Source organism: Barbatula barbatula (assembly GCF_947034865.1).
Source record: "Barbatula barbatula genome assembly, chromosome: 1".
Taxonomy (NCBI): domain Eukaryota; kingdom Metazoa; phylum Chordata; class Actinopteri; order Cypriniformes; family Nemacheilidae; genus Barbatula; species Barbatula barbatula.
In genome coordinates, this window is record NC_136766.1 from 20731612 (window position 1) to 20744785 (window position 13174).

Sequence of the window (13174 nt, forward strand, 5' to 3'; positions counted from 1 at the left end):
TGTGGTGCAGGAGCTATTTTCAGGAAGTCTTTCTGATCTTCTTCTATGACCTCTTTTTAATCATACACTTTCATTTTCGCCCGTTGTGCCTTCAGACATTTCACTGCTTCCAAATGTTGTACTTTTCTTAGTTTTTCCTCAAGAGTTTTTTTTGTAGAGTTCTATGTTCTTCTTCCATCTGAACTTTTTAATTTTGTTTCAATTCTTCAGCTTCTTGCTCTAAATGATGTTTTGCAGCTGCTGCCTCTTGATCAGCCATCTTTTTTTAACTTGAGCTTCTAAGAGCTGAATTTCCAGTTGTACTCTATTTTGTTCTTCGAACACTTCTAGAACAGCCTGGCTTGCAGCAGCATCCGCTGCAGCCTCTTGTCGCCTCACAGAAGACCCACTTGAATACTCTGAGGCACCTTTCAAAATAGAAGAAATAGCCTGATTCACAGTTAGTCACTCCTTGCAATCGACTTGAGGCTCTGCATACAATAAAACTAGAAGCCTCCACACACAAATCCACTCTTCATCATGTTTCTTGCTATGGTGTTGAAATTTTGCGTGCTGGATAAACATGCTGGATATCTACAGAAAGACCTACCACATCTCCAATGATAGCATTGAGCAGTTCATTAGATAATGTCTCTGTTGGTTGTAATAATGTCCTCTTAGAAGATTTGACATATGTTTTCCATTTCGTTTAAATACAAGTAAACTTTTGTTGAAGTTATTTAATTTTTGCAACTTGCATTTCTTTATTCTTCTCTGTAAGAGATATTTTTCTCTTACTTCTTCTTGACTATTGTTCATCAAGCTGTGCTTCAGGTCGAGCGGGTGGTTCCAAAAATAACGCATGTGCTTCGCGCATGAGGGGACAATCGCCAAGAGCTTTTAACGCGGACCGTCCCGGGGATGGGCTTGCTGTCCAAAATGTCCCTCTCCTGAACTGAGAGATGGCAGACTCTGGGAGGCCCACGATGGGGAGCAGATTGTTTATCCATAGTGTAGAAACAGTCAGGCATCCTGGTAATAGAAAAGGTGGCAAGCGTGGGCGGTAAGCCAACCAATTGAAGATAAATAGCAACCAACCATAAATTACTGGCGAAGGCTGATTGGAGATATGTCCTTCTGTTGGCCAAGTGAAGGCCTGAGGAAAGGTAGCGCGTGCACTAGCCTTTATGCATTAGGTGAGGGGGACGGGTCCTAACCTGGCATAGGGCTCGCGCTTCTGTCTGTCTAGCCAGACTTGGTGCAACTGGATGCTTCTACAGAAGCCAGGTACGGATGCCCTTCCAATAGGTGGATCTCGAAACGAGATGATGATAGAGAACTAAAGTTAGTTCAGAATGCAGCTGCCAGATTTCTAACCAGGTCCAGAAAATACACAAAACCTAAATTTGATCATCCCTTCACTGGCTACCAATTTAGGAATTTTATTGACTTTAAAGTTATTTTAACTACCAATAAAGCCTAAAACAGTTTAGCCCATTCTACATAACAGAGTTTCTATCACACTATAACCCATCACGCACTCTAAGATCTAAAAACTCTGAACTTTTGATTATGCCTAGAATATTTAAATCCACCAAAGAGGGTAGAGCTCTCTCATACATAGCACCTAAACTCTGGAATGGCATTTGCGATACTATTCGAGGGTCAGACACACTCTCCCAATTTAAATCTAGATTAAAGACACATCTTTTCAGTCAATCATTCACTTGTTGCACAATATGCTAAATGATAGAACAGTTAATTAAATAGAACAATTAATGAACAGCAACTATGCTAATTATTCTCTTTCTGCCTTCTTCCCCCGCCTTGGGATACCTATCCCAAGATAGGGCAAGATTACGCCAGGCCCAGATGAATACAGGGCATTAGTCAAGTACACCTTTGTCAAGTCCAAAGACTAGTCGAGACAGAGTCTAAAGATGTTTGAGTCAAAGTCAAGTCCAAGCCCAAAGAGGATCGAGTCAAAGTCAAGACCGAGTCCAAATAAAACGGTCAAGTCAGAAACAGAAAAAGGAATCCTCTTCAAGACCACTTACTTTATTTGTAATGATCACAAAGCGGATCAAATTAGGTTATTTTCTTTACTTTAGGTAACACCAGGTTGTCGTTCCTTAAGGGGGGGATTTCTGTCATGATTGCTGGCCTTGATCCCGCGCTCTCCTCCGTTGCCTCTCCTTCTTCAGCCTTGCCACCCATCTGGTCGGCTGGAGGTGAAGGGCGTGGCTGACTCCGGGTTTGGAGGCCTCCGAAGGGGACCCCCAGGACTCTCGCCTTCCCCACTTGCTATGGAAGCTGACTGGGGTGGGGAGGCTGTAGAGGATGAGGCGGATGGTGTGGCCCAAAACCCCGATCTTCAGGGTACGGCCCTCTGGGATCAGAAGCAGGGGGGAGCGTGAGGCCGAAGGGCAGCTGGAGGAGAGGCCGCTGACCTGCTCCTGAAAGGATCCACGGATCAACTTCTCCCATTCCTCCAACGGTGGAGGGTTAACGAGGCCCTCCAGGAAAACGGCATTCATCAGTCTCTGGCAGAAAACCTCGCCACAGACGCTCTGGCATACTCACTCAGGGTCCTATCTCCCTGAGGAGGGAAAGGACCTCGGCCCGCTGTATCAAGGCGGAGGTCGATTTCCACCAATGCTGGTGGTCTTGACTGGACGAAGAAGCAGACTGCTCACGGTCCATGGCTGCCTTCTGGGTTCTCTTTGGTCGGTTCCTTCTGTCACGGTTTAGGACACAACCCAAGCGCAGGCAGACGTGAGATAAATGACAAAACTTTATTTAAACCAAAAACCCTCAATGGGGAAAACAAGACAAAGATGAATAGGAAAACTTTCCACAAGGGGGAAAAAACTGAAAAGCTCAATAGTAAATCAACTATAATCCACAAACTTGGAAACAGGAACAGGGGTTATCCAACAAGGTGAGTCGCAATGAACAATAATGACAAAGATGATAATGACAATGAACCGACCAGGGACAGATGGAAACTGGGACTAGATAGGGAAACACTAACGAGGACTGATTACACAGGGACAGTGGTGGCAGGTGACATGAATGAAACACTAAAGGAAAGCTAACAGGAGGATTACACGAGGCAGGTGAGGGGAATGAAATACTAAGGGAAAGATGGACCAGGGACGGTGACAAGACTAAACACTAATGCGCCACTAACAGGTAAACAAGGGGGCGGGGCTTAAGGATGCGAGACTGGAGAGAGAGCATGGCGTGACAAATCAAAACAATGCTCTTTCTCCACACAAAACACATAGGACTGCCACAAGACTCGAAGACAAGGAGTGGCAGGATCATGACAAATACGCATTGCATTTTAAACAGAGCTCTTATAGTGTGTTCACACCAAACGCGAATGAAGCGTTAAGCGCGACTGATTCACATGTTAAGTCAATGCAAAGACGCAATGACCTAATTGCGGTGCGGATTGCGCGATTCGAATTTAAAATCTGAACTTTGCCGAAAATTCGCGGCGCGATAACCAATCAAGCTTGCTCTAGTTGGGCCGTGAGCGAGCGGCAGAAGCCCCTCCCATGATGAGAATTCGCGTCTGTAATAAAGCGAATTTCACTCGCGAATGATATGAGTAAACTCAAAATGTTCAAGCGTCCAACATGCGAATAGAGCGATTTACCGTGTTTGGTGTGAACACTGTATTAGAATATCAGACAGCGCAGGAAACACAATAAATAGTGTAAAAGAACATTATATTGTCAAGTATGCTTACACGCAACTCCAAATACTAAAGAGAAACATTTATAATTTGCAGTGAATTATATGTCTTAACGGGATTATCGTTAACGGGAACTAATTAAGAAGGAACTGTTTTCATCTGTAGATACAAATATACTTACAACTGAATACGATAATGTAATAATGAGCTTTCACTCCATTTTTGTTAAAATGAGAGATGTTTCACACGTTTTGTCCCTGTTGGCCTTCCATAGTGTGTTTGTGTGCGCGAGTGTGTCTCACCGTGGTGACCAAAATTTAGGTCCCTGTGGGCAAAAAGCTTATAAATTGTATAGAACAATATCTTTTTCAAATCTAAAAATGAAAAAAAAATTCTATGATCTTTCGGTTGAGTGTTGGGTTAGGGGATAAAATATACAGTTTGTACAGTATAAAAACATTACGCCTATGGACTGTCCCCACGGAGAAAATAAACCAGACGTGTGTGTGAGAGTTCTGAGGGAATTCATTTATCGAAGTGTCCAATGGCCGGTTGGTCATGCGATTGACAAACTCTTTGACTAATCTAAGCTTTCACATGACTAAATTATAACATATAATAATGAATTATCGTTTTTTTCTTATCGTGCTATAAGTGGTAATCAAATTGGTCAAACACCGACGATCTGCATTTCCCAAAGCATGGCAATTCAAATGAGTTGGCACGTTATCTGCAAACGATTATATATATTATTATAGCCGCTTTTCGAGATGAACTCATTAACTTGATGAAATGTGGAAAGGTCGATGTCTCTGTGGTGTGACCGTGAGTTGCGCTCAACAGCGCTGTCTGTGGACAGATGGGCCACACCCGCTCCCATGAACACTAACAGATCTGTCATACAATCAAGTGCAACCCGCACCAATAGACGATGTGAACGGATTCGGAGTTGATCTACAAATCGATCCTATTAATTTGCACCAGTAAGTGATAGCTGCAGAGAAATATGGAGTCCGCGCCAGAGCCCGTCACGGTGACGGGCAAGAGCACTTCCAAAGCGGGCGCTTCGCTGGAGGACAGCCCGGTGAAACTGGACAGCAAGGCTGAAACCGACAAACCAGCACCAGTTAGGCGACAGAGTTGCTCAAGTACCAACAAGGGTAAGCTTTAAGAAAACGCCAACTTGATAAAACCTTATCTCGCTGCTTAATCGAGTTAAAAAGATACAATTGACTTTGAGATTCACGCTCCCCTACAAAGTCTCGCGTGTCTCTGATACGTGCTTTCGCCGTTCCTAAATATGCAGATGATTTAACGTGTGAAAATAGTGTTGTTTTACAAAGACGTAGGCCTGGTCACGGGTAAAGCGCATGTACATTCTTTCTGAGCATTGACCAATGTGGTCTACGACATTTGTGGGCGAGTCCAGGTTTCCTGGCCATTGGCTACCTGTCATTTCTGATCTAGTCACATGCTGTTAATGAAGCGGTGTTGCCATTTTTCACGCCTGTCACTGCTTTATCTACTCGTGTTTTTATCACACGTCCACTCGCCAGACAGCACCGTGTCCAAAATGGCCAACAGCGTAAAATAGAATAGTCTCAAATGCAATGTTCACATTCATCTTTCACTTACATTTGAGACTAGTAAGCAAGGACGGCATTTGCATGGCAAAGTAGTGATTTCATAGTGTGTAAATGAACAAGAAGCCGTTTATATTCCACGGGACAGCCACGCCCCTTTTCTGTATTAAGTCACGCAGAAATGTACATGGTTGGTTAATGTGTCATTCGGTAGACTATTGACTGTTTAGTCGGAGCAGATATCATGTCCGATGTCAGTGGCAGCAATGGCTGTGTTTTGATGTGTCTCAAAACCTAGTTAGCTTTCAATGTAGACGGCACCTTTTGACATTATATGCTGCCTAAAATGCTGTCTAGCTAGGCAGCACACTTGGGTTTGGTCACCGCCCGTGTCTATGGCAGGCGTTGCGCTCTGCTTGCGTATGTGTGTGTGGCGCTGTTATGAAACAGGTCATACACACAGGAGATGATATGAAGGCATTTTATGCATTTAGTGCAAATGCAGGTGTATCTTTAATCATTGCTGTATAGTAACCCGCCTGTAAGCACGTAGTGCGTTATTTCCCCGTGTGTTGACACGATTTGGCGCTGTTCTTCTCGCGGATATGTTGTCCGGTTACGTAAGAAGAGAGCGGAGGCAGGTAGCTCATGGATCCAGTCGCTTGAACAGTTTCAGTGGGGCTAGAGAAAAGGGTCTGACACTCATAACCCGCTAACCTATATTCTCCATTGTTTCAGCAGTGTTTAACATCACTTTTACTGAGACTTGGCAACTGATTCGCCTGGTATTAAAGTATATTTGCATGCAGTACGTCAAGCGTGTCTGTGTGTGTGTGTCTGCTCTTTCTTTTCTCTGAGAAAATAGATAGAAATTTTTTAATATATGTTTATCTGTTTACACCGGAAATCACAGTCAAACAACTTAATTAAATAAGCATTTGTGTGCACTCTGTATACACATTAGTGCCCCTCATGGTCTCCAGGGAATCTTGATCACTGGCTGGCAATGATCCATCTGGGTACTTCGGTTAATTATATTTTCATTAAGTACATCTAATTGTATAAAAAGATGTAAAGTCTACCTGTCTCACATTTTGCACGCAACCCTGTAACAAACATTCAAATAGTTATATAGGATGGCGAGACCATCCTTTATTGTATTTACAGACGCAAATTGTTGTCTGCGTTTGTCAAGCCTAACTTTTAAATGTTTAACAAAAAGGTTTTGAAATACAGCTTATGTGTGAAGTTTTAGGAGTTCCATCAAATACATTTTTAAGGCAGGTCACCGATGTTTTTTTTGGATTTGTTATTCAGGTCCAGTCTTCCCCCTGTTCTGAATCTGAAATGAGATAACAGCTTTGTAATGGATTTAAACACGATAAAATGTGTGTAAATAAAACTAAATGCCACAGTGCACTGAGAAACCAAAAGTACTTAGGTTGTTACGAAGTTGGATTTTTCTATTCATGCATTCTCTGTATACATAGCAACACTTCGCAGTAATTGGGTTTGCAAGGTCACACCCTTGGTGTTTGTTTCAGAAATTAATTGAAGAAACCGTCAGTGTCGTTTGAAAAGCATAGCTGGAAAAACTGAAGTATAGACTAGTATTACCAAATTAGCCTAAAATAACAAACACATACAGTAAGTACATTACTTTGTGAATGACAGGTTATTTATAATTTGTAAGATTTTGATTCCATACCAGTGGAGTTAGTTCCCCAAAATATTTCCTCATCATCATTTTACTCATGATGCTCCCAACCCATGTGACTTAATTTCTTTATTGTGAAACAAAAGGCAGAATAATAGTTATTGGCAGCCTTAGGGGCCATGTAAACAGAATGCATCTCTGTGTCTAAAAAGGTGATCTGAACGTGTTCTGTCTCAATGGGCCCTTAGTGAACATCCATCAACATAATTTTGTCCACACATTGAAAGTAAATGGTGACTGACATTCTGCTGACATCTCGTTTGGTGTTCCACAGAAGAAAGATGCGGTTTTGGAACAACATGAGAATAAGTCAATTCTGATATAATTTATCTCTTTGGGGAATCTTCTAGATGAGACTTTAGCAGGCTTTCTAAAAGCGCCATGTTTTACACAATGCAGGGAGCATATGTTATATGCCCTAGCTGATGTTATATAACACTGCATTTCCTCAAATTCTTCACTCCAGTGGAGGTGGTGGGCCTCAGGGTAGACAACACGTCTGTCACATACATACACAATAGCACTCAGGCGAAATTGTGCAAGGCCATCTCTGAACATCATGGGCCTCATTTTTTAAACGTGCGTACGACCGAAAACTGGGCATACAGTCGTTTCCATGCAAAACTTTTTGAGATAGGGCGAAGGTCCGTGTATGCTTTACCCTTTTGATAACTGATAAGGAGTAATGAGGAGAAGCGTTGCATTTATTTTTCTTTTAGTATTACAAGATAGATGTAGATGTAAAAACAGATTCCAATGCAATTTCTTATTTTCATTACATTAATAAAGTCATTTCTATTCTAGCCTAATTATATGATTATTTAAATGCGTGAAATTACAAGGTAAATGGGTACTTTGGTGTACAAAACTGTATAAAAAGATAATTTACGACAGGTAAAATGCATAGTTGAATGTAAAATAATTTAAAAACTACAATAGGCACTAAATCCCTTTCCAGCTCATTTTCCTTCACAACTCCTTCCTGGTGGAACATTCTTCCCTATGCGGTCCGGTCAACCACATCTCTCACAACCTTCAAAAAACTACTTAAAACACACCTCTTCGGCGAAAAATAAAGTACACTAACCCTCTTCCTCAACAGGTAGTGGTCTAGCTTTTGTTGAAACTAGTAACTTTGTATTAGCACCTATTGCACTATTGCTCTTTGTATGACATATCGCTTATTGCTCCCTAAACTCTTTGTAAGTCAATTTGGATAAAAGCGTCTGCTAAATGACTAAATGTAAATGTTATCAATATATTTCTAAGCAATGTGTTAGTTGCAAGTGACCTTTTTGTCGGTTATGGTAACCCATACCTGAAATGTGACCTCTGCATTTAACCCATCAAGAGAGTAGTGAACACACGCACATCAAGTCATGAACACACGTACACCTGGAGCAGTGGGCAGCTATGACTGCAGCGCCCGGGGAGCAAGGTGCCTTGCTCAAGGGCACCTCGGTCGTTACCCGCCGGCCCTGAGGATTGAACCGGCAACCTTCTGGTCAGCAGCCCGACTCTTTAACCATTAGGCCCCGATTGCCCCGTTTATAAATAGTTTACCTATTTGCAAGATGATAGTTTTGTTTGAAAAATGAAAAATGAAAAAAGACAAAATTCATGTTTTTTTTATTTGTGCAATGTTCGCTTGAGGGTGAGCAACTGAGTCACAGCTCAAGCTTGCCTGGCTTTGTGTTGCAGGCTCCAATTGTGGCTGATGTAGTACTCAAATGTAATGTTCAAACAGATAAAATATAACTCTGTTAAATGTGAATGGTTTGTCAGCTGTTTCGGCATCCAACCATATTGCCTTAGAGACTGAGAAACGGGGACACTTCTGTACGCGTCACAGTTGTTTTATTTGACAGAACCAATATTTTTCTTGTACGGTCAACAGAAAGTTGGCCATCCCATCTCTCACCCCCTACCAACCATGACAAACAATTTAACACACCGGATATAAAGGAAACGGAAGTGAACACATCAAAAAACACGTGATTACAAATAACCAATAAGAAGATAAATGAATTAAGGCCACTACATTAGCCATTAATTGTATTCCTATTGGCTGATAGACCGAAATGTAAAGTGTTCATTACTAATTTCAGTGAATAATCATTTTTAAATTATATACATTGTTGTTAATAATAATATCAGTGTTTCATTTCAGAATCATTCAAGTTTATTCTGAGCTAAAGGATTCCTGTAGCTTAACTGGTTAAGCATGACGCTAGCAATGCCAAGTTCGTAGATCCAGTTCCCAGAGAACACATGTAAAGAAATACTACTGCCAAATACATTTATATGTCTGCATCTTTCTAGATATTGAAAATACATGTTTAACATAAAAAGGGTTGAAGGGAGTAAACGAGGACAGTAATGTTTTGGATTGTGTCAGTGCCCGGAGAAACATGCGTGAAACGGGCCAGAGAGCCTTTAACACAAGTAAGGGGAATAAGCAAAGTTTCCAAGTCCAAGCGACTGGGGTTTTAAAGGTGGCTATGACGTAGTCTTGTCTGGAATTGTGGAAACACAGAAACATTAATACACACTAACACACATTTTCACAGAGACAGAGAAAAACGCCCTATGCTGTTTTTTTGTATTGCAATGGAGTGTTATTGCGGCGTTGACAGGCGTAATTGGCTACAGGTGCACCCCATCACACGCTGCCAGGCAGGCTCCTTTCCACATCCTGAAACGGCCAGAGCATACAGTGTTCGGTGAGATGAGGTGTCTCCATCATACACACAATATACAGTACTGTATATGATGCAGGATTCAATTTATGGATGGGTTTATAACTGTTTTTGCACCAGGCGTCACTGTAACCTGAGTATCGCTGTCTATTTGGATGGTTCAAAAGTGCAGATCATTGAAACAATGGTGTTGTTGAGGAGCTGGTAATACGAAAGCAAGCTCCTGAGTAGATATGAATCTTTAACTCTTCCTTTTAGCTCGAGACAAAATGCATTGTCCATCTGGTGGAATATTTGATTACGTGATAGGCTCGTATTTTAAGAATCTCCTTTTACTCTTATTTGCCAATGTAAGTAGATTCAGGAAATTGGTAATTTGTCGCATTGAGCTTTGTTTCTTATAAAAAGGTAGTTGTAGTTCGTTTTCAATGTCAAATATGAAAGTGACTCTTTTGGAGCAAAGCCGTTGTCCATCCCTAAGCTGACGCTCACCCATTTAAAATAAATTAAGGAAAGTCAGCTTTATTTATGTAGCGCTTTTTACAATTTACAATTAGACAGAGAAACTTGTTAGAATGACATTCACCTGCTGTTTTTACCTTCTTGCTTAGTGAGATTCCAGAAGAAAGCTTTTCAGTGCCAGGGGGAGTTGTTCGGAGCGAGTTCATCTGAATACATTGCACAGTACTCTGTGTTCTCCCCGCTGGGCTGTAACCCAGGAATGAGTCCCTCTCCACAGCCTTCTGTTTCCCCCACAGCAGAAAAAATAACTGTTTACATTCAGATCAACTCCACACACAGGTTTCTCATGAACGTGAACATTGACCTTCCAAGAAAAGACATTTGTGCTGCGTGTTTTTTGCTAAGAAGTGTGCCGCACAGCCCCAGTCTAAACAAAAATAATCTCTTTTTGTCGTTTGTGATAGTGTCATGCCAAGCATGCAGGACAAAACATCCTTCTTGTGCAGCTGGAGGAATACACACACACACTTCTTTGGATGGATGCACACTTCAGTGGAAAGTTAGACTTTTGTTGAGTGATGTCAGCAGCTGGCAGACAAGCTTTCATTTTAAACAGCACATTGTTAATTCAGCATGGATAAGTGAGCGAATTAAACATTCAGGAAGAGTCCAGTTTTCCTTTAATGTTGTCCGTGCAGGCACACATACTGATATTAAACTGAGATTAGCACTGTCCTCAACCTCATTTCATGGAGTTAATGAAGTTGAATTTGGCTATGTGCTCACACTTCTGTTTTATTGGCTGCGTTGGAAAAAAACAAGGCACGTCCAAATCCAGTGTTTACCTCACTTTCTGTCTCCTGAGATAGCCTCATCTGATACAATTTTGAAGGCAGCATATATGTATTCTTCATTGCCTTTGATATCCGGCATGTGTGCATCCACAGGGAAAGTGATTGGACGATTAAAATTCCGTCCAAGAAAGGGGTTGGAGCAGGGTTTCTGTGTGGTTTCTGTGTGGTATTCTTTGATAGGGCTTTACAATTAATTGAAAAGAATCGTAATCGTCAATTTTGGCCTTCGTCAATTACAAAAAGAAATAATCGAGGTAAACGATTATTGTGCCGCATTCCATTTTTCAAGGATCCTCTCTTTTCTTAAATCCACAGCGCACACCTTTCCTTTACAGTGGTTCAGCAGTGCTATTTATTTACATTTATTTTTAGTTAAATTCAGAGTTTTAAAGCCAAGTTTTTTTTATTTTCTATGTTGTTTTAATGTTAATGAGTAATAGCGTTAAATAATCGGGATCTCAATATTGGCCAAAATAATCGCGATTATTATTTGTGTCATAATCAAGCAGCCCTACTTTGAAGCTCTTAAATCACATTTATTGAGATGCTTCATATAATGGGAGTCCATGGGGTCCACGGTGGACACCATGTCAGCTACATCGCGGTGAGTAAATAAACAGCAAATTGAGTTTTTAAGTAAACTATCCCTATAAATAGTAGTATTGTCACATGACAATATGACATGCATGTTTAAATCAATTTGCAGGAAATACTGCAGAACTTGTAAGAGTAGAGTATGGTAACATACTATTCTGGACATCAGCATATTGTTATTATAGTATGATAACAGTACCCACTGTTAAAACAATAAGAACTTCCCAGGCGCACTTTCCTTTTTCTCATTTCACACATTTAATTAAGTCTTAATAAAAATCTTTGTTTCACATTTAATTCAGTTCTAAATGTTCTGTTGGTTGCATTTGGTTTTAACTAGATTTGGATCGGTATCGGCCGATATTTGAAAGTTCAGTATCGGAATCGGATCGGCAGAGAAAAACTGGTATCGGTGCATCCCTTAACGTTTGTTTAGTTGAATAAAACTGAAATAGAAAGGGCTTCTGTTGTATACGCGTTGCAAAAGTATCTATACGCTTTTGCATTGTTTCTTTATAATAAACAATAAAATTTTGTTTTTAACAAAATAAATAGCAAGTTCTTTAAACACTGAAGTGTGGCAGTGTATACATGTCTTCAAGAGTCATTGTAACATGGTTCAATAAAAGGAAGGAGGCGAGAACCGGCGAACGTAACACAACTTTTAATAAAATAAACAAACAACAAAACAAAAGTAAAATGCCGGCAGCTCCCTCACGGTCGACTGCCAGCCACGCAAACACAGTAACACATCACATAAAGTCCAGACCTGGTCTTCTTTTGTCCTTCCCTGTTGTTGCTCCTCTCTTATATTTCCGGAGTTCCTCTGTGAGAGATGCGAGACCGGTGCACCTCGTGCCATTCCCTCACAGCTCTTGTCCCGCCCTGCTCGCCACAGTCATGTTCACTTATCATCCAGTGTATGTAAAATCTTACAGAACCGTTTTTATTTCATCTTATTTCTTTGCTTTTAGAATAGGTCAGTTGGCTATTATGTGTGGCCTCTGTCAGGCAGAGGTAAACATCTAATTCATTAAACTTCTGGACTGAGGCCAGACTATTTGTCTTTAGTGACAGTTTTCCCACCGGTTAGGGCAGGTGGTTCAACTAGACTGACAGCACATCTGTAAATGAGCTGGTATGTTATACTGTGTAGCAGAGATACACTGAATACAACAGTATTTGAAGACAGTTTTTTCAGGTAGAATGGTGTTAATTTACTCACCTACTGCATCGGATGTTAAAAAGCTTTGTGAATATGTAGAGAGAACAACCAAAGCTATTTACACCATTCTTTTTTGTTAACAGAGATCTTCATGTCATACTTTGACCACATGACCACAGAGAAGTAGTACTGTTCAATGTTCTGTTCTGATATTGTTCATAATTTGTGTTCTTTATCTTTTTGTGTCAACATGCCCCACAATAGCAAAATAATGTGACTTGATAAATAAACTTGATGTACGAAGCTGAAAAAATTTAAAAGGTGATGGCATCAAAATATCAAACCATGGTTCGAAACTTTCATAATACATGATAAGATCCAACAACCTCACCTGACATTTATGCCAAATGCTTTT

General features: G+C 40.8%; 1 protein-coding gene across 2 annotated transcripts in view; it reads left to right on the forward strand.

Annotated features, from left to right (window-relative positions):
- Nucleotides 1–4490: 4490 nt before the first annotated feature.
- The window catches only part of rorab (RAR-related orphan receptor A, paralog b), a 43352-nt gene continuing 34668 nt past the window's right edge, over nt 4491–13174 (forward strand). The window contains exon 1 of one of the 2 annotated variants that reach the window (XM_079453604.1): nt 4491–4845. In XM_079453604.1, coding sequence (XP_079309730.1) covers nt 4692–4845 — 154 coding nt within the window. In that variant the 5' untranslated portion in view covers nt 4491–4691. The remainder of the gene's footprint in view (nt 4846–13174) is intronic. The other variant, XM_079453605.1, reaches the window with a different exon arrangement.